At 49.1% G+C, this 21,356-nt stretch overlaps 1 protein-coding gene across 1 annotated transcript in view; it reads left to right on the top strand.

Annotated features, from left to right (window-relative positions):
* LOC118215164 (neuron navigator 2-like) overlaps window positions 1-21,356 on the top strand; it is a 130,093-nt gene that overhangs the window by 23,553 nt on the left and 85,184 nt on the right. The window contains exons 2-7 of the mRNA XM_035395625.1: window positions 653-770; window positions 4,048-4,100; window positions 14,273-14,345; window positions 14,926-15,121; window positions 16,376-16,444; window positions 18,605-18,753. Of these exons, the coding sequence (XP_035251516.1) occupies window positions 653-770; window positions 4,048-4,100; window positions 14,273-14,345; window positions 14,926-15,121; window positions 16,376-16,444; window positions 18,605-18,753 (658 nt within the window). The remainder of the gene's footprint in view (window positions 1-652; window positions 771-4,047; window positions 4,101-14,272; window positions 14,346-14,925; window positions 15,122-16,375; window positions 16,445-18,604; window positions 18,754-21,356) is intronic.

Here is a 21,356-nt window from a genome sequence, read left to right as displayed (position 1 = left end):
TAATTGTATTGTACGATAATGCATACTGTTTTGAAAAGGTAACGTTTGAATGGTTTCCTTGCATTTCCCGTGTGTATGCAATTACGCACATGCCAATCCGCACTCGCCCCCCTACCGTCACGGTTTTGTGATCGGGCTCTTCTCGTGTTAAATACATTCTACTGAGTGCGTGGCCTCTATTATTTACCAGTGTAATCTCATACATTCTTCGGCCTTGACATTTCACTGTTTGCAGACAAGTCTTCGTGGCTAATGAGATGCTGAAATGAAGGCGAAGCCGTTCTAAATAGCACAATTATCAACAAAGGCATTCAGATTATTCAGACGCTAGTAGCATTCAAGTGCTCTTGGCCACTGAAGGCCGTGTCTGTCTTCAGCCGTGATGTCAGAAGCCTCATTTGGGGGGAAAGAACTGGCACAGCCTGAAAACGGCACTTGAATCGCTCAAAATGCTCTGAATTTAAATAGCACGCGAATATGCCAACGAGCGCTCTGGAAACGGCAGACTCGCAGTAGTATGTTTCTGCTTTCCGCGATTGGTTTTACTCGTAAAATTTTGTTTTGCTTTGCTTTTAAATTACACTTTCACTGTCGAAATTCTTGACGTTTTTGTTCCTTCTTGTCCTCACTGCCGCTTGTGTTTGTGTTGCAGATCTACACGGATTGGGCCAACCATTATCTGGCGAAATCTGGCCACAAGCGCCTGATCAAGGACCTGCAGCAAGACGTCGCGGACGGAGTGCTGCTGGCCGAAATCATACAGGTTATAGGTAAGAAAATGTCCTTTTATGCTATCTAAAAACACAACTCCTTGTCCTTTAATTGACAACTTTCCAGCCTGCTCCTCCTTATTTACATGTGATGTCGTGGCTACTGCATTCTGCGAGTTGTGAAGTTTGTAATCGGAGCTATTCCGAAAGTTGCAGAACATATCGACTATATATTTACTTTAGCAATATTGGCTAGTTTTTGCATTTCTTCAATACGTTTTATAGAACCTTGAAACACGCGGTTTAGCATTAATTTACGTGGAATATTTATAATAATTGTCAAGTTTATAAACACGGAAATAAAGTATGTAAAGTAATAAAGTATTTCTTTAAAGTATGATTTTCGGAAGGACAGTGTAAATTATAATGCTGAAGAAAATGAGCTTTAATATCAATAACAACAAACAGTAAATCATTTCAGGAGGTAGGCTATATGACAGAGGAAAGCTTGCCCTAATTTCTCTGACAATGGAAAGGAAGTGTTGCCTCCATTATCCAGGGGTGGCATTGTCCCCACTGCTTTAATGGGACCTGCCACCTTCACTGCTGAAAAGCTGCCGGTGTTTTATTGCGGGCAATGCTAACGCCAAAGCCCCCCCCCCCCCCCCCCCCCCCCCCCCCCCCCCCCAGAGCCTCCTAGCTATCCCTGCACCACATCAGTGGAGCAACAGTTAACCACGACCCCCCACCACCCCGCAACTCAGCATGACAAAGAGCCTCCTGCAGGATTTACTTTTTTTATTTATCCCTGCTACCAGAGCTGAGTGCATCAGACTGTAAATATCAAAGCGGGCGGGGCCAACACATGATATGCCTCCTTTTATGGGCATCTCCTCAGGAACTTCTCACTGAACAGCTTTTTTTTTTACACCGAAGATTCTTCAGCCAGGATAAATTCTGCATTCTATGCAACACTTGTACAGTTTGACTAAGCCTTAGTCTTTGTATACTGTGATACTGCAGAACTCCCATAATGCAATTTGAGCTTTTCCTTTCTGAGCAATCAGTATCGGAGAATAATTTTGTTTTTTATACGATCCGTCATGAGTTAAAAAAAAAAAAAATTAAGGTAGGGATTCAGTGTGATGAATGCTATTTGCAAAATATGTCAGTTGACGTGCTGACATGGAGCAGTGAATATGAGGAAATTATCCCGCGGTGGTTTGAAATTCGGGGGCGGCGCCCGTGGTGCAGAGGAGACGGCGGACTCGGGAGCCCGGCGATGCAGATGCTGAATGCGCATTGCTGCGGGGAGCGCAGTGACTCGTACCGTTAGCTGCGAGTTTTGCGAGTGGAGCCGCGTTGCGCTGGCTCCACTCTGCGGGAACAAACCCCCCGAGGGGAGGAGGGGGGCGTGTGTGTGAAGGACGGCGGACGTTCGTAATTGGCCAATCGCTGGCTTTTCCTGTCGATTCGGCGTTTTCAGAAATCCAGTATAATCTCCGCGTCTGGCCCAGTCCTAGCATCCCGAGAGAGCTATGACATCATCTGCTGCGTCTTTGGGGTGTTGCTGTCCTGGTACAGAAAGCAGTGTTTTTAATCCAAGGACTTTTCGCATAGTACTGCAGTGCGTACAACAACCACAGGAATATCCCCAAAGTGTACTATTTCCACCATTGCGGACCTATGAAAAGAGTTACAGTTTAAGGCAGTGGTTCTCAACTCGGGCCAGAAAGGGCCGGTGTGGGTGCAGGCTTTTGTTCCAACCAAGCAGTTACACACCTGATTCTACTAATCAAGGTCCTTAGTAAAGGCTCCAAAGGTTGATTAGTAGAAGCAAGTGTGTAACTGCTTGGTTGGAACAAAAGCCTGCACCCACACCGGCCCTTTCTGGCCCGAGTTGAGAACCACTGGTTTAAGGTAACCTAAATTATGGCTAATTCACAACAGTGAAATGACAAAAAGAGGACAGATTTCTGGCATTTGGATTTAGTTTTCCTAGTTTGAAATGAAGCAATATAAAACCACAGCAGGCCTTTTTATAGCGAAAGGGCACTTGGTTGCCGGTTTGATTCCACGATCAGCTGTCTCGGGCACTTCCTCTGTAGATGAGTTCAAATGGGGTTTTTGTGTGGTGCCATTGTAAAGTCTTAATAGGTGATGTAATAGGTCAGTTGCCGATTGGCCGCAATCTCACGGCCTCCATCGGGATGTGCGTCAGGCTCCATTTTGTACAGCCAACGGGGAGTCTTTCTCAATGGGCTGACTTCACCCTTTTCGGTTATTTGATCTCTTGTGCGGATTATATTTCATTGTCGTCTACGTCCATTGTTGTCAAAGTGCACAGGCCGTTTGTCTGTCCCTCTGTCCTCTTCATTGGTGGTTGCCAGGCAACACCATCCTTTGCTCAAAGACAGCTAAGTTTCAGTCTAAAACCAAAAGTGGGCGGGAAATGAAGAAGCATAGTTCTCACAGTCTATGTGTGAGTGTGTTTATTGCTCACATTGATCACCTGATAATATCTGTATTCATCTCTGAACTGATCACAAACCTGATATGGAGGTACGCATGAGTCTAAATGTCAGTCAAACAGTTAAAGCGCAGTTAGTGGAGTTTAAACGGGCTGTGAGCACGTTACTTCTGAATGCCACGTTTGCTTCCTGCTCAGCACAAGAACAAGCAGCAAACAAACAAGCCTTTACGAGTAACAGCGTTTGCTAAATGAATACTAAATGAATGAGTCTTGGATGTCTTGTGTACAGTGTCTTGGATGGTCTTGTGTACAGTGTCTTGGATATCTTGTGTACAGCATCTTGCGTGTTTTGTTTACAGTGTCTTGGATGTCTTGTTTACAGTGTCTTGGATGTCTTGTGTACAGTGTCTTGGATGTCTTGTGCGTAGTGTCTTTGTCTACAGCGTTGTGACTGGACTCACCTGGCCCATGTTACACATTGTTTGGCGGCCGGTTCCACAGCAGGGCGGGGGTACAGAGGAGCCCCCCCCCCCCCGAGAAGCTGTCCACACAGTTGTCGGCCTGAGAGTACGGCCTTGTTTCAGCTGCTGTGGGCTGGGCCTCGGGAACCCCTTGAGAATCACACCCCCCACCTCCCCCCCCCACACCACACCCCTCCCAACCCCACCCCCAAACGAGCTGCTATCCCGGGCCCGGGCCGGGCTGGCCCTCTGTGCCGTTGCTTTGATAAGATTGAGTTTCTCCGGGGCAGTACCTCCCTCCGCACTGAAAGAGCCCTCTCGCCTCAGTCTGCGGGGACGACGGTCTCCAAAGAGACGTGACTAAGAGTCCTCTTTCTGTTCTTCTCTCCCCGTCTCCTTGCAGCCAGTGAGAAGATTGCGGATATCAATGGGTGCCCAAAGAGCCGGTCTCAGATGGTGAGTAAAGCTGCTTGCTGGTTCCTCTTTATCCGCAGTTTCTTTAATGTGCAGCGTTAAAGTTACAATGCTGCCTGTTCGCAGCCTGTTAGCCATCCTGGTAACCATTGGCTACCCTTCCGCCTTGTCATGTCTGAATTCCTCCCTCCTCCTAGATTATGGTCTGTTAGATGTTTACTTATTGGTTGTTTTGAACTTTTTTTAAAAATTGTTTTATTGTTGTTATTGATTTTATTGTTTTGTACACAACAGGGCTGCCCAACCCTGTTCCTGCCCGTCTACCATCCTGTAGATTTTCACTGCAACCAACAAAACGCCTCATTCAGCTAGAGATCTCATCGAGATGCTAATTAGCAGAGTCAGGTGGTGCCACATAACGGTTGAAATGAGAACCTGCAGGACTGTAGATCTCCAGGAACAGGGTCGGGCAGCCCTGGTATAGAAGAAGCACTTTGCTGCTTGTACGTGTAACCCCGATGAAGGAATCTTGCGAAAACGCATTAGTTTCAGCAATAAAATCTTCATTTTTATCCTTAACTCATATATGCCGGAAAATGAAATGTTTATTTAACTTTCTCGGCACCTCGGAGTGTTTTAGCGAAGCAGTGCCAAAGTCACATCGTTTATTCTGTGTATAACCATTGGCAGACTGCGCGTGAAGTCAGGCTGCCAGAGCAGTTAATGCAGGCTCTGGTTTTTTTAACGGTCCCGTTGAAGACTTTTAACGGCGTTCGGTAGAGGCCGGGGGGACTCCCACGTCGAAAAATTTGGCGGCGTCAAATCGGACGCCGATTAGCGCACGCTAAACGGCGGTGCCGGAGAGGCCGGGGGAGGGGGGGGAAGAAAAGAAAAACAGGCGGGGCTTGATGTCCCGAGGGGACCGCGACCGCCGACGGATCGGAAACCCGCCGCTAACGTTAGCGAGTAGCTACGGCTTCGGTCGCCGGGAGAACCGTTTTTTTTCTCTCTGCGAGAGACGTACGGCGATTTCCTTGGGCGCGTATCCCTTTCCTGAGCTGAGGGTGCGATTCGTTGTTTTCACAGCCAGTGATGGTTAAGACGTGTCCGAAGACACGCAGGCTCCTGGGCTCGCTTGCAAAAGAGACGTCAACCTCAACGCGACTGCCCTGGTTGAATAAAGGAGAAATAACGTAATAATAATAAAAGAGTTGAACACAGCTCTTTGCTCAACCTTGTTCAGCGCTTCCAAGAGCCGACGGGGGGGGCAAAGTTTTCAGAACTGCCCGGCCCGTTGTATCGCGTGGCATGGCGTCCTCCGCATCGATTAGGCCTGGTCCCTTTTACCGCCAAACGACGGCTTCACAGCTCCCTGCAGCGTCGAGGCTTTGGACGTTAGCCCGCCGCCTCCGCGTTCGCGCTCTCTCCACCCGCGATTATCTGCCCGCCATTCTGCCGCTGAACGCCGAAGGTGCCGCTCTCTCCGGCGGGGCCCGGCCGCCGGTACCGCCACCTCGCTTTGGAGCGGGGGTCCGGCTTGGAGCGGGCGCTTCTGAGCTCTTCCGAACGCGTGCGGGCTTTTCCCAGAATCCTCCTGGGCGGAGGCGCAGGAGTCCCCGTGAGGCAGGCGCTGAGGCGGCCATTGTGCAAACGAGCCGCGTTTTTTATTTACATTTTTTTTTTTTCCCTGAACGCATTTGCATCCTCTGAGTAGCGGAAATCAAAGGCGGCGGCGGCTGTTGGGAGTGCGATGAAGGTTCGATCGCCGCCGCCCTTCTTCTCGATCGCGTAAAAAACACTCGCCCCTCTCAACCCCCCTGAATTGCCGTAGCGCACTTCACCCGCTCGTTTGAATCGGGGACACGGTTCAGCGGGCTAGCGCGTGGAATGGATCGTTCTTCAGATCAGATCCGTTCATGCGTTCGTTAAAAAGCGGCCTGTCAGAATCGCCTGCGGCGGCTCAGGCGCTGCGGTTGTGGAAAGCGGACGTGAGAAAGCAAAGTTCGGTAATCTGCGGGACCGAAGCAGAATGAGTTGTAATCTGAGAATGGAACAATTCCATTTATTTGTGTAGTGCTTTTCACAGAGAACTGTCACAAAGATAGATACATAAGAAACAGAGGAAAAACGAGCAAACACCAGGCCTGAACCCCCAAACAGCAAGCACGTGAGGTAAAAAAAGAAAAAACTCCCAGTGGGGAGAAAAACCCTCAAACGGTGGCAAGAACAAACTCTGAGTAAATGGTAATCTGATAATAGAGCAGAATGAATGGTGATCTATGAGAACTGAGTGTTATAATTGTAACTATAGACATGTCCAATATAGATCCAATGGAGATCGGTAGTTTATGATGTCCTGTTTTATGCCTGGTTCCTTATACTAGTGGGTTAAAAAAGTCACTTTATCATCTGTGGTGGGTGTGAGCAGTTGTCAGCAACTGTCTTCAGTTAGCCTTGTCACTGAGATGGGTGGTCCTTAGCCTGAGCATCAGTGCTTTAGGGGGTCCTGGATGATGAAAAGGTTTGGGAAACCCTGTGATTGGCTGAACACGAGTAGCTGTTTTAACAACTGCTCCTGTCTGTCATTCTTAAAACAGCCCCCCCACCCTAAATGACTGCCAAGCAAGAAAGAAAATGACACAGTCCCCCCCTCACATTTACAAGTTTAGGAGGACATTGACACAGGATCACTAAAAAACTGCAGGGATGATTCCATGTGTTAACTGAAGCCCACCCACAACCACAGAGGTGGACCTATCAGGTGGCTGTTGTTTATCTACAAGATCTCTTGTGTAGAAGGTACTTTATGGCTTGGGAGTCGAGTCTCGGCACGCTCCGTCTGTAGTTTCAGACGAACGGAATCGTCCGCGTTTCTTATGCTTGAGGAAGCGATTAATGAGAGGCGTGCTTCTGGTGGTGAGACACCCAGCTTTAATCAGCGCGTTAAAGCCCCCAGACCAGCTGATTCCTTAGTCAGCTCGTCCTGCGGAAATCCCCATCTCCACCATCCACGGAGAAAAGACTACAGTAAAAAATAAAAAAAACACTGGGAATTCCGAATTTCAAACAGAGCGGTATTAAACAAACATTCGTTGACTTCGCTCTCACTTTTTAGGTCGCAAAATGTGACTCGGCACCGGGTTAGCTACTTTCGGTTTCACACTGTTGTTAATTGCGCAAGGCGCGCGAAGGTTGCTTGCGGTAGATTTATGAATTTTCAAAAATAACGGTCAACGTCATAAATGTCATGCTCCTTATTTTTCCTCCTCTTTTGCCTGTGTTAAAAACCAACTTCAACCGCAGATTCTCTGAACACGTTACGGCAAACCAGTTCTAACCAATCAGACACAGTCTTTAAATGACTGTTGGCACATCCATCAAATCTTCCCTCAGCATGTCACGATAAATCCCCTATACCGCCAAAATACATTTCACACCCAGCCTTAAACCCCACAGCCTGTATTCTGGTAGAAGCACTGATCCAGGGTCAGTTTCACAATAGATACGGATTGGACATAGCCGGGGCAAAACTAATCCTGCATCAGCCTTCCTACTCTAAGATGTCTTATAAATATGAGCCCTAGCTCTGGCATCTGTTTGTAGCCCATAGTACTGGAGGTTTTTGTGTGCGAACTGCAAAGTCTTTACATTACAGGCATTTAGCAGACGCTCTTGTCCAAAGCAGCTTGCACTGAATTTAAATTTGTTATTTATTTTTAAACGTAGTATCCTTTTTATGCTGCTGGGATATATATCCTGACGTAATGCAGGTTAAGTATCTTGCTCAAGGGTACAACAGCACTGGAAATCGAACCCTGCAGCCTTCAGATTACAAGCCCAGTGCCCTTGCTGTTCTAATTCTACTGCCGTCTTAATCTCTCAGTGCATCAGTGCATGGCTTTCCTAGCCCAAACAAATCATTGACAGTGCAGCTGCACGACTGCATTGCTCAAGCCCGACACGTAGGATGTTTGTGTTAGACAGAAGCACGCTCAAGTCTAGGAGTTACAGTGTAACATTTTTAGCCTTGCTGTCGTGAGGAAAGCTAGGCTGCGTGCGGATCTGACGTTAAATGACCCAGGTCCGGGCGGCGCAGGGACCGCCGGGTTAATGTTTGACCGGCGCGACGGAAAGTACCGACCCGGACGCGTCGCGGCGACGTCAGGCCTCCCGCGCGCGCGTTTGACGGGCGACGGCGACGCCGCTGCGTCAGCTGACCGGCGAGGTGAACTCCGGGTGACCCGCGCATGCAAATCTGCCGAGCTCGCCGCTCCGGCGGTCGCCAAAAAGCGTCCGGCCGCCGCCCTCCCCAACCGGCGGGGGGGGGATTTCCGGGAGCTCTCTCTTCATCGGGCGGCCGTCTCAAAGGTGAGGTCGTAAACGAAGCGCTCGGATTTTCCTTCGCCTGACGAGAAGGCCGCTCTGGACCGACCGATGGCGAACTGCTGACGTCCGACCGGCACGTGGGGAGGAAGAGGCGTCCGAAAACACGAGAGGAATTTCCTGGTTTCAGACGGTGTGACGATGTGCTCTTAAGTCCTTTGTGTTAATGATGAATGGAGTGCTTGTTCTCCTGTACCTGCGGATTACACCATCCGTTCCCATTGTTTGACATACCTAGCATTGTCAGGGACCAGAAAGGGGAGAACGTCTTGAGCAGGAAGCCACGGCGGATGCCCAGCGTGTCTCAGTTGACGAGGGCGATACTCGGATACTCGACGGTGCTCCGCAGGGCCGCCCGCGCGCGGCGTACGCGTCTCCGCCCTGGAGAGAGCGCTCGGCCGGGCGAAAGACCGAGCGCTAACTGCGCGCGCCTGCTCGGCTGGACGTTTCCGGAACGATCCGCAGCCCCTCCCCTCTGTTTGCTCAGCGTGAACCGACGCAGATAAACATTTGAAATCTGCACGGGTGGCTGCTGTGAGCAGGTGCTTCCGGCAGTGCACACAGGTAACACTGCCTTCAGGTAAGATGCAATGTACAGTGCTGTTGCATAGAACTGATGACATAGCATTGATGTTTTTTTTTGACAAACTGACTGTAGTTGATCAGTTGATGTTAATGACCCTTATAGCAACTCTGTATGTTCTGTTCTGTGTATATGAGTGGAGGAGCAAGACACTGGTGCAGAAGGCTATAGGCTGAATTATGTGGACACATATAGGATGTAACAACAGTGAGGTTTTAGGGATTTAGAGTAGAATGGTGGAGAGAACAACGGCTTTCTTCATATGAGGGATGAAGAAAGTTCTAGAACGCTACGTAGTACTCATGAAGAAATTAGCCTTTAACCGTTGTCTTGTTTTTTTTTTTTTTGGGTCATATAAGCTTCTAGAATCTTTATTCTGCATTTCAGCAGAAGTTGTGACTCTGAACCGGTGAGGTTTTCAACATGGTTGCCATCATCAGGGACGCAGACAATGATGGTCAAGTGGAGTTCTCGGGTTCCGGTTGTTCGTGTTCAAATTGACGTGGTCGCAGTGCGAATAGAATCTATAATGAAACATGGATTTTTCAAAGAGCACCTTGCGCTCTGTTTGAATTGAGTGTTTTTTAAGTGGCTAGGGCACCATTTCGAGTAGTATAGGCTGTAGCCTACATTTTTACATTAGAGTGATGGCTAAAGTGTAGGTCTATTCAATAAACGTTCGTATAGCTCGCTAACAATACTGTGGTTAGACTACGCTGATAGAAGTTAAAAGGACTGAGTGGCATATGTATATAATCCCCACCTGACAGAGCTGTTTTTCCAGCTGGTGTATTTGGCAGACATACATGCAGTTCATTTAAATACTCAAAATAAGTCGTTTAAATAGCATTAAAATGCTAATATAAGGCCAATTACGGTTTCAGTAAGAATTGTTCTAAAACTTAAAAGTGTGATGATGAAAATTTTTTGTTCAATTGCATACTTTTAAAACGGGGTGAGACCAGATACGTGACCACCTGACATGGGTAGCGCTGTCTCTGCGGCATTCCTGAGAAGCGCTCCGAGTTTTTCCGTCGAAATTCCCTCGGGTCAGCCGAACCCCCGAAACCCGTGTAAAACCGGCCCGGTCTCCGCTCCGTATGTAAACAGAGCGTGTGCCTGCTCTCTTTGAGGCGAGAATGCCTGTTTACTCGTCGGGTTTGTGATGGTGACGAGTCAGCTGTGTTTGCCCAAGGTTTGGCCGCCTGACACGGCACGGACGCGGCCTTCCGCGAGGTCGCGCGCACCGCCGTTCGAACGCGGTGCCGGTGTGTCGCTAAAAACGCCGGTCGGCCTCTCGTGAACCTTTCTCCTCTTTGCGTACCGCTGCCTGTCCCCGGAGTCCTGGCGACTTGAGGTCGCGTACGCTTCGCGGATCGGCGGTAAGTTCCGTCCCCCCCGCGCTGGGGTCAGTCGATGTGGAGCAGGGGAGGAATTTGGGGTGGGGCGTAGCTGGGATGCCAGGGGTGGTGGGGGGGTCGGTCCGTCGGAGGACCAGCTGTCGGGGGTCAGGACCCCCCCCCCCCCCCCCCCCCCCCCCCCCGGTCTCTCGGCGGCCCCGGGACGTCTCCGCCCACGCGGGTCTCGCTTTTCGGGCCCAGAGAGCGCGCTCAGAACCCCCACCTCTTATGACCCGGCGGCTACCAGCAGACCCCGCATTCTAAAATAGCCTGGAATTAGCGCCCATGGAAACACTGACCCTCCCTCCAAACACAGCCCTGTTCTTTATAACGGACTTTTTTTTTTTCTTTTTCTTTTTTTTCAAACTTCACCAAAAGCTTTTTTGTTTGACCCCCAAACCGAACCCAGAAATAGCGACGGATGTTTAAAACCGAGAGTGACGGGGGGGGTGGGGCGGTGTTTTTGTTCAGTTGCATCTGCAAAATTCCCCCCCCCCCCCTTTTCTGAACGAGCTAAAAAGTTAAGTAACTTAAGCAGCCCTTCCGTTACTTAGGTGTGTAATTTTTCCTGATTTCACAGCGCTGACGTTCACGATAACATGAAAAGCCAGGCACGGGTTCTGCTCGCTCTGCTGAAACGGACTGTTTGCCTGGCCCTCGCGCTGTTTTTATTTACGGGGGATGGTATCATTCATTACATTACATTACAGGCATTTAGCAGACGCTCTTATCCAGAGCGACGTACAACAGAATCATTCGATTCTGATGCGGGAGCGAAGGCTGCTCTCAGCTCTTAACTGCTGACGGTGGATTATAAACAGGGCCAGTGGCCGGTCACGTGATCGCAGCCAGAACGGGTGGCAGCGTGGAATGAAAGTTAGGGAACTGGGTTTGCAACTTTGGTTTGGTTGACAGTAAGGATCCGACCGTACCCTTGAGCAAGGGTAGTTCAGCTGAATTACTTCAGTAAATATCGAGCCATGTAAATGGATTTTATGTAAGCGGCAGTGTAGCATAATGGGGAAGTATAATGACTGGTCTTGTAACGTAAAGTTCACGGGTTCGATTCCCGGGTAAGGACACTGCCGTTGTACCCTTGAGCAAGGTACTTCACCTGCATCGCTCCAGTATATATCCAACTGTATAAATGGATGTAAAAAAAAAGTTGTGTACTGTAAGTCGCTCTGGATAAGAGCGTCTGATAAATGGCCTGTAGTGTAATGTAAGCTGTGTAAGTTTCTCTGCGTAAGAGCGTAAGCCAAATGTAAATGCAGGACTCCGTTGGCCGGGAAGTTTGCGGATCCTGTTAATGCCCGCCTGTCAGCCCGGTTTCGGGGACGGTGCCGCCACGTGAGGTCGCCTAGCAACGGGGTAAAGCAAAGGCATACCTCTAACTACTGCTGATTTGCATGTTGTTTAGACTGGAGCCCTCCTGGCCCCGCCCCCACCCCCCCACCAGGCTGGAGCGTGCGGTGCGGTTTTCCCTCTGATCCAGCGTGGACCAGCTCTCCTAATTTCACCAAGGAGACGGGGCTGTTTGTGTCCCGAGGTTGAAGGGGCTACGGTGTGGTCGCAGGTTGCTCCAGCACGGGGGGGGGGGGGGGGGGGGGGGTTTCTACCTCCAGTCCCGGAGGGGTCGCGGCGTCTGCTGGCCTTCGGTGCGTTTCAGCTCGAGTGATTCGTGCGAGTCACCGATTGGCTGAGGAGTCCACACACCTTGTTCTCAAGGCCTTAAATTGGCTGCTGACCGGAAAGAAACCGCAAATACCAGCAGACACTGCGGCCCCCCCCCCCGGGACTGGAGCTTGACACCCCTGCTGTAGCTTCTGTCCTGGGTTGTTTGTGTTATGGGCACTAAGCATACAGGGACTTCTATTTTATATTGAGTGATGTGTAATGCAGGGTTGCTAAAGCAACTCTTCCTGGCGGCCGCAGTCTTTTCAATAATGTTTTTTTTAAGCATGTGTGCCCATTATAAGCCCATATGAATAAGATGTGCTATACTGCATATGAATTAAAGCTGGTGCCTAATTGAAATACGCACATATATTACTTATTGTTCTGTCACTAGTGGGAGGTGTGCTAACACTATGCCCACTGAACTGGACATTCATGAACCGATTACTCCCAAACATCAGGGTATTGGTGCTCAGGTAAACTTAGCCAGTTGTCACAATCTGATCAATTTGAACAGTGTGCCGGTATCTCCTCAGCAATCACAGTGTGCATCTGCGTCGAGGTGAATTCGGCTCACAGGTGAATAACCCTGGCGCGTGAGAGAGCTTTAGAGAAGAGGGCACGCTCAAAAAAGGATCTGTCAACATCAGACGCACTTTTTTTGTGTCGATTTCGAAACATTTTATGTCAAAGTATTTACTTTTGTATGACAAATATACAATTTATGTGTTACAAAGGGAGACTTCTAACGCAGGCTGTGTTGAAAGTAACACAAAATGTGCTGTCCTTAACTTAAAAAATGACACGTTGTGTGTTAAAAATGACACGTTGTGTGTTAAAAGTGACACGTTGTGTGTTAAAAATGACACGTTGTGTGTTAAAAAATGACACGTTGTGTGTTAAAAAATGACACGTTGTGTGTTAAAAATGACACGTTGTGTGTTGTTTTTAAGCACATCTGTTTTGACATGGCCGGGCGACTCGGTCACGAATCGTTGCGTCCGGACAGACGGCGCCAAAGTCCGCCCGCGCCGCCGTCACCGGGGGTTACAGGCAGGCCGAGAGTTTACGCACGGCCGGACCGGCTTCAAGTTTCCTCGTTAAAATCCGCCGTCACCTTCGATAATAAAAGAAAGAAAAAAAATGGAACTTTGAACCTCGCGCAGATATTAGTCAGAGGCTGCGGGGAAGTCTGTTTGAAGACGTAAGCCCTCGGGCTAGTAAAAGGTGAGAAGTGGGGCGTTCGGGCACGTAAAAAAGAGCGGTTGGGGGGTGTGGGGGTGTGGGGGGATGGGGGGGGGGCGTTAACGAGGAAGTCGAAAACCGGTTCGAATGTAAACAGGCCCTCGGACTCCCGTTAACCCCTCCAGCGCCAGCGCCAGTGCCAGCGCGAGCTCGCGTGTTTTCCCCTTATCGCTTTCAGACCCGGGCGCTGATGTCATGCTTCAACGGACCCAACGAGACGGAAGATAAGGCTCGTTAATTACAGCACAGCCGCCGCCGCCCGGCTCTCTGTTAATGTTTCATCGCGCTCCTGCTCCTGCGAACGCGACTCATTCAAAGAGACCGCTCTCCATTTTGTCATACTCTTATTTGACATTACAAATATAATCAAAGAGGTGTTCCCCCCCCCCCCCCACCAAACCCCGGTCCTGGAGGGTCACTGGAGGGGTCTGCTGGCTTTTCGATTTATAAGAAACTGCAGCCGATTTGGACCCGAGGAGCTGGGCGAGGTGAGCGAGCTGCTCGCGCCGATCGGTTTGAGTAAACGGCGGACGCCGGCGCGTTCTGCGGCTCTTCGGGGTCCAGGGCCGCGGACCCGCCCCCCCCCCCGGTCAGACAGACGCCCCCGTGTTCTCTCCTCACTCGTCAGTGACGAGGCTTCGCGGGGGAATGCGGGTTTTGAAAGAATCCGGGTTTAAAACAGCGGTGTCGAAACTGGGCAGGATCCACTTTCGGCGCTTCAGGTTTTTCCTGTTCGGGGCGGCGGCGACGTCCTCCTCCGCGGCTCGCCACTGATCCCCCGGACCAGAGCCGAAACTCGGGCGGCGCTACAGCAAGGCTTCCACCGTGTACTTTAGCCTGACCGCGTAGCCATGCGAAGGAGTCGCTCTCCGAGACTGATATCTCTCTCTCTCTCTCTCTCTCTCTCTCTCTCTCCCCTGCCTCAGATTGAAAACATCGACGCCTGCCTCAGCTTCCTGGCCGCCAAAGGCGTCAACGTGCAGGGCCTGTCCGCGGAAGGTAACCCGGCCCGAGCCCTAGCCCTAGCGCTAACCGCGCTAACCGTCCGCTAATCGCTGACGCGGCGGCTAATGATCGGAGACCGACGCCGAGTCGCTCTGGGTTCAGTGCTCGAGTGTCGGGGGGGGCTACGATTAGAGGGGTTTCGTTTTTACCCTGACACTGTGTAATGACCGCTAATTACCCAGAATATGCACGACTATGACATTTCAAATTGACGTCCTTACAATGCAAGGTGTAATGTCTGTGTGTTAAACGTAATGGTTTTCTCAGCTGTTTTGCTGAAGCTGGTTCTTAGAATATTCCTTAAAGCCGTTCCATTTCAGTTTAGTCCAGTTCGGGATATGAACTGAAATTCAGCTCAAAACTGAAAAAGGCCCAGAATGTTCTATGTAAGGCGTTTTAAGTGAACTGATTGAATTTTATTTTATTTTATACTGAAATGAAAAGAACTGTACTCAGCTCTGGTCCTCTGGTCCAAGGGTTGATGGGAAAGATGATCACTCTGTGGAACAGCCATTGACCTCCTCTGTGTCCGCCACCCCACCCCCCTCCCACCCGACCCCCGCCATCCCCGCAGAAATCCGGAATGGGAATCTGAAGGCCATACTGGGTCTGTTCTTCAGCCTGTCCCGGTACAAGCAGCAGCAACAGGCCCAAAAACTCTCCCACCAGACCGCCGCCCCCAGCCAGGCCGGGACCCCCGTCCAGATGCAGGGCCCGCCCCACGCCCCCTCGGCGCACATGCAGAAAGCACAAGCGGAGATGCAGTCCAGGTAACCCAGCGCTACATGTGCGCCGCGTGACTGAGAACGCGTATAGATCAGCCACGGTAATACGCTAGCGTATGTTAGCGTCACGCTAGCGTCGGTGGACCAGTACCACGGTAATACGCTAGCGTATGTTAGCGTCATGCTAGCGTCGGTGGGCCAGTCCCACGGTAATATGCTAGCGTATGTTAGCGTCATGCTAGCGTATGTTAGCGCCATGCTAGCGTCGTCGGACCAGTCCCGCGGTAATACGCTAACGTATGCTAGCGTCGGTGGACCAGTCCCATGGTAATACGCTAGCGTATGTTAGCGTCATGCTAGCGTCGGTGGACCAGTCCCATGGTAATACACTAGCCTATGTTAGCGCCATGCTAGCGTCGGTGGACCAGTCCCAAGGTAATACGCTAATGTATGCTAGCGTCATGCTAGCGTATGTTAGCGCCATGCTAGCGTCGGTGGACCAGTCCCACGGTAAAGATGAAGCTGAAGCTCATTCTCTGATTTGTACCTTTGAAGGGAAACCAGTTCCATTGCACAATTGAAAAAATGCAATTGGAACGGTGCATCGCAAAACTGTATAATTGCGTTTCAAGTGTTTTTTCTGCTTTCTACCATTAGCCTCCACCTAATTGCCCGCTTAATCGCCCAATATATTTTTGTTAAACTCTTAATTTTAATGACAACAAACTGATTCCCATCTCATTGAATTATGTGTAATTGTTTGTAAGAGGACGCTCTGATTTTAAATTCCATTTTCCTTGTTCTCTTCATTTCACTTTTCATTATTGTCATGGCATAATTTGTGTCACCCAAACATGCAGAAATTGAATGAAAGATTAAAAAGTATCTTTCTTGGTCTGTTTCAATTCAACAGTTCAATTGTCTTAATTGGCATTACTAATATATACACAAAGCATATGGTAAAATAAACTAATTCAGAAAGTGAAAGATCCCCCCTTTCTCTCCCCCTCCCTCTCCCTATCTCTCCCCCACTCTCTTTCTCTCTCTCTAAATTTCACTTTCAATTTCAAAGTGCTTTATTGGCATGACAAATATAGGCACTTGTGTTGCCAAAGCAGTGGTTACAACATACAACTATATACAATGAATCTCTCTCTCTCTCTCTCTCTCCACCACCCTCCCATTGCATGTAATGTTGTGGCAGGTCATCTCTCTCTCTCTCCAGCTCTTTTCTGCTGTAACGTGTGTTTGTTCTTCTCTCTCTCCTCCTCCATCTCTCTCTTCCTCCCTTCGCCACAGTCTTCCATCCCAGGATTCCTCTCAGAGGAAAGTGCTCAAGTTTAATCTCGGTCAGAGAAAAGCCTCTAGGTCAGCGCACGCGAGTGTGTGTGCGTGCGTGTGCGTGCGTGCGTGCGTGCGTGTGTGTGTGTGTTACACAGTCCTTACTGCAGGGGTGTCCAATCTTATCCAAAAAGGGCCAGAGTGCGCAGGCTTTTTGTTTTAGCCAAGTGTAAAATCCAGTTTTGGAAATTAAGCCCTCTCCAGGACTTTGTTCCAATCAACTGGATTGTCTAATTAGCACCATTCTTCAGCCAGAGGGTAGAAGTAATGAGTGAAATCAGCTGGCTGAGTTCATGGGCGGAAGAAACACACAGCAGGACTTTTACTCTCTGATCCTGAGAGTTTCCAGCTCTGGTTTTTAGGCTCAGCACTACACCACCTGATTCTACTATTTAACTAATTATGGTCTTCATTCTGTAACAAAAATCTGCACCCAGCACAGCTATTTTTGGATGAGATTGGACACTTCTGCTTTACTGCATGCTTTTAAATATAATATTCTGCTTGAGAAACGCCCCCCCCCCCTTATTTGAGTTTTACATGCAGCTGAATGAAATGAACCTTACGTGATGCCTGGCCCATAGTGTGTTTGCTGTGAGCATGTTTTCGTATTTGAACATGTAATTAATAATTGTTTTAATTGAACAGAGAGTCTTTGGCTGGATGTTGTTATAAACTGACAACACATATTACCATCAGACATGGGCAATATGTAAACTGCTTGTAACTGAAATGCGAACTGGGAATTCCGATGCATTCCTGGATGCTGCTTAACCCTGAATGCGTTGTCTCATTGCTGTTCGTGAAGGCGGTGCAGTATCGCCACCTAGTGGCTGAAGGGTGCAAAGTATTTATAATATTGTTCGTTGAAATAGTATATTAATTTTGTGACATGACTCTTTTATGCATTAGGTCTTATGCTTGCTGATCCCATTGCTCATCCATGTCTAACACTATCTTTGATTGCGTGATTAACTATATTTATTCTCCTTGTCTACTGTACACGCTTATCTGCTGATCATATAAATGTACCCCTATCACAGTGAAATGATTTGCAATTATATGCAATTTTCTGCGATGTTTACTTTCTTTATACTCATGAATGAGATTACGGGTGCTGTAATTTTCGGAATATTGTCATACACAACTGTACACGGGTTTAATTTAGTATTTTTATAGTATTTTTATTGTTGAGAAGACAAGAAGAATTGTGATAATTTAAAGATGAAGTCAGCTAAGCTGTCGCGTGGAAGGTTTCTGAACTAAAATTTGACATTTTGTGTGAGGAACCAGCTGTCACGGCAAATGAGGTAGATAAAACAGGTTTTATTTCTCGGTAGGCTAAAGAAAGGAATTAAACACACTTGCCAATTCAGAATAACACAAATGGAAAATTAGGGTTTCGATGTTCTACGTTAAAAGCCTGTAATCCTCTTACCGGTGCTGTGAGCTTCGCGTTGTCTCTCCCGCCGGTGAAATTTGCAATTCATGAGGACTCTGCGCGAGACGTCTAGAATAAATCTGCAGGCCTATTGACACCGATTGTGTCCCGTGCGATAAGACTGGAGAAAAGGGCTGACTTGCTATTTAAATGTCAGCTCTGTCGTTACGTGTAATCCCAGATCACAGTTTCGCTGTTATCTGTGCACCTGCGGTAGTGCGCTAACCGCGCTGTAGTCAATCCTCTCGGAGCTTCGTCACTGCTCAGTCATAAAAATCAATCTTGATCCCGACGCAGGAGTTGACTCTAACTACATCTGATGGATATGCTAGAGGGATTCGGTACTACATGCAAATATGCCTATGATTGCCAATTTCCCACGATAAAATCTCCAGTGCATAGGCTACAACATATTAAAGTGATAGGCCTACCGCGCAGTAGACGGGGGTAAGGACGGTCATCACCTGCCAAACAATGCTTATTTCGTTACGACATACCGAGACTGGTTTTGTAGCTGGTTCCTTCTGTGGCAGCGGTCTCGGGAAGTAATTAGCACTAACAGTTAATTGATATCATATAGCCCTATAGGACGTGATCAATGGGTCTGAACATCACTGTGGTCGTGCTAGTTTAACCCGTTAGCGGTTTTAGCTCGCGCCTCTTGATGCATGTTCCCCGCTTCAGGAAGAAACGGCCGCTCTCATTTCTCGTCAGTCACTCTGTCTTTCGTTCTGGTCGGACCCTAGGCTACCGGGCCCGACCGCGAGGATGTCGGCTGCAGGCAGCGACGGCAAGCCTCGCGGGTCTACCAGCGCCGGTAACAGACGGAGCCAGAGCTTCAACAACATCGATAAGTCCAAACCCGCCCCCACCCCAGTCAGCGCACACGACAGAGGTGAGTCCCTGGCCACTGCGTTGAAAACGAACAACGAACAAATGTATCTCAGAACAGTGTGGAACAGATCGGGGTTAGGGTTAGAATCAGGGTGACGTACCATGTATCAGATGAAACAAGTGTAACATTTCAATGTAGCCTATTAATCTTCCCACCTTCTTGATGCATTTATTTTACTGTATGGGCAGTATAGTTTATGTTGATACTTTGTAAATATACCTTAAAAAAATATTTATTATGATGAAATATTGTGCACAAAAGGGGTTGTAAAATAGTGGAGGTGCAGACCAATTCCATAGCAAGTCATGCAATGCATATTTATTGTCATTATGTTTCTTGGTTTTGATGTAGTTGCGTGGTAACTCTTCAGGACATTGTGAATCAGTATATCTGACACTACCCTGTTCTTCTGCAATTCATTATTTTTGAGTCATTATTTTATTAGGCTCTTTCTTGGGCTTTTAAAGTCGTAGGATCCTGTTAGTTGGGAGTGTGTGGGGGGTGCATCTGGGAGCATTTTTAGGATGTAGGACTTACACAGGCGCAATGGAGCACCTTTAGCAAGGGACACGTCCCATATGAAACCGAGAAGTGCCTGATGTGTCCCCTTCAAAAATAAATGAATCCCTGAGTCAAATTCCCTCTTAGAGTAGTAGTTATGATGGTCAGTAAAAATAGCAGCCGGTTGCTGCTCAGCTGCATGTCATTTACAACAGCTTTCCCTCCGCGTCTCTTGACAGCGTTGTAGCGTCTGCCTTTTTTGAGCGGGAGCACGGCCCGGTGCTCCTCTGAGCCGCCGTGGGGGCGGAGGCGGGGGCCCGGGTCAGAGCAGTGCACCATGGGAAATCCTCGTGCCCGGAGCAGATCGGCTGTCCGACGCCGCGGCGGCGCTATTATACGCTAGCCTCGTTAGCGCGCGTCAGGCCCGCTAGGCTAACCGCCGCCCGCGGCAGTCGCGGTCCACGGGTCCAGTTCGCTGCATCGCGGGGTTAACGTCTTAACCCCGAAAGCAGATCCCGCAGTGCAAATACCCCATCCTGTAAAATGGAGTGGACAGCTTTCAACTGTACTTTGTACCCAAGAATAGAACAAGCTACAGGCGCGCTCAGGACAGCTATGGGTCTCAGACAGTTCAGATTCGGATTGGGGGTCACACGGTGGACATATTGACTGTGCAGCTGGTGGAGCACTCTACGCATGTTATTATTACCCAGAACTTCTCACTATGTATTGCTCAATGCAAGCATAAACCGTAAAAATGTCCACAGTCCCCTGCTTTTGCGGGAGTCAGTCCGAACCTTTCTCACCGATCTTTGGGGACCCCGCATCCGTGGAAACCCCGTCTCCGCATCCAGAATGGGGGTTCGCGGTCCTGTTCCCCAACACCTTCCAGGCCGAGAAATGATTGGGGCGAAGCTGGCTGGGCGAAGGGTTAAAACCCTGCCAGTTGCTAAGGAACACCGCGCGGGGAGAAAAGCTGTCTCCGGCGTGGGTGATTTATGGGTAATGACCGGACTGTCAACAGAGGCGCTATTACTGCAGCGCTAATGGGTCGTGCCGTGGGGGGGCAGGGGCACGTACCAGGCACATGTTCCTCAGGGACAGCCAGCACTGGCAAAGCAGCTCTCCCAGGAACCTGAATACTCATTTCCTCTTTAACCCTTTGAAAAGTAGGAATTTTGGAATGTTTTTTTTTTTTTCAAAATTCTAAGTCAGTGTTCTATAACTCCATTGCTTTCAATTACCAGCAGTGATTGTGACATCAGCATCAGAATGTTTAGTTAAGAACATTCTAATCGCATATTTGTGATCTGACATCTTCAAGGGTTATTGGCAGGCAGGTGTGTGGTTCTGATGTCAGACCAAAAGCAGTGTGGTAATGGAACGCACTTGGCCAGGGTTGGAAAGTGGGAGTGGCTACTTTGGCTTCCGGCCATGCGATTGGTGTTAGCGACTGTTATTTTGCAATAAAATTCTGTCTTCAGTTTTTTGTTTGGGTTCTGATTTGCGTGTGTGAATATTTGTGTGCACGTGTTATCAGACGTTGTGTTTGTGACTGCAATCACGTATGTGCATTTGTCTGTGCATCTGTGCGCGTTTGTGTGTATCACTGGTGTACATTCAGTGTGTCAGCTGTTATTTTTCATTTCTAAGTGCATGTCAGTCATGGTGCTCAATCATTGAGCCCTTCCCCTTTAAATCTCTGTCTAATATCAACGTCACTCGATAAAACCCTTCTCGCTGGTTTCCCATCGTCCGTGCGCACAAACCCACTCGCACCCGCGGCCAATGACCCGCTCTGTCTCCTGCGCCGATCGACGTACTTAACTTTTTTTTGGCGCGCTAGCTGGTGGGCCCGAGTTCGACCCCGCGTGTTTTTTTTTACGGGAACGGCCTTGCGCGCCAGCCCTGGTGGCACAGACGGGGTTAAACATTAGCCTGGGAACAGGGCCCCGCTGTCTCTCGCCCCGTTTGCAGAGAGCGGAGAGCTCAGCGGTTCAGGTGAACCCGGAGCCGCCCGCCGGCTCCCCTGTCTGAGGACCGCGGGACGCTCTGACGCAGATTAATGAAGTTAGCCTAGCGCCGCGCCGCTTCTGATCTGC

Source organism: Anguilla anguilla, chromosome 16 (assembly GCF_013347855.1).
Source record: "Anguilla anguilla isolate fAngAng1 chromosome 16, fAngAng1.pri, whole genome shotgun sequence".
Classification (NCBI taxonomy): Eukaryota; Metazoa; Chordata; class Actinopteri; order Anguilliformes; family Anguillidae; genus Anguilla; species Anguilla anguilla.
Note: the sequence above shows the minus strand (reverse complement) of the source record. Positions and strands in the feature narration are given on the sequence as shown.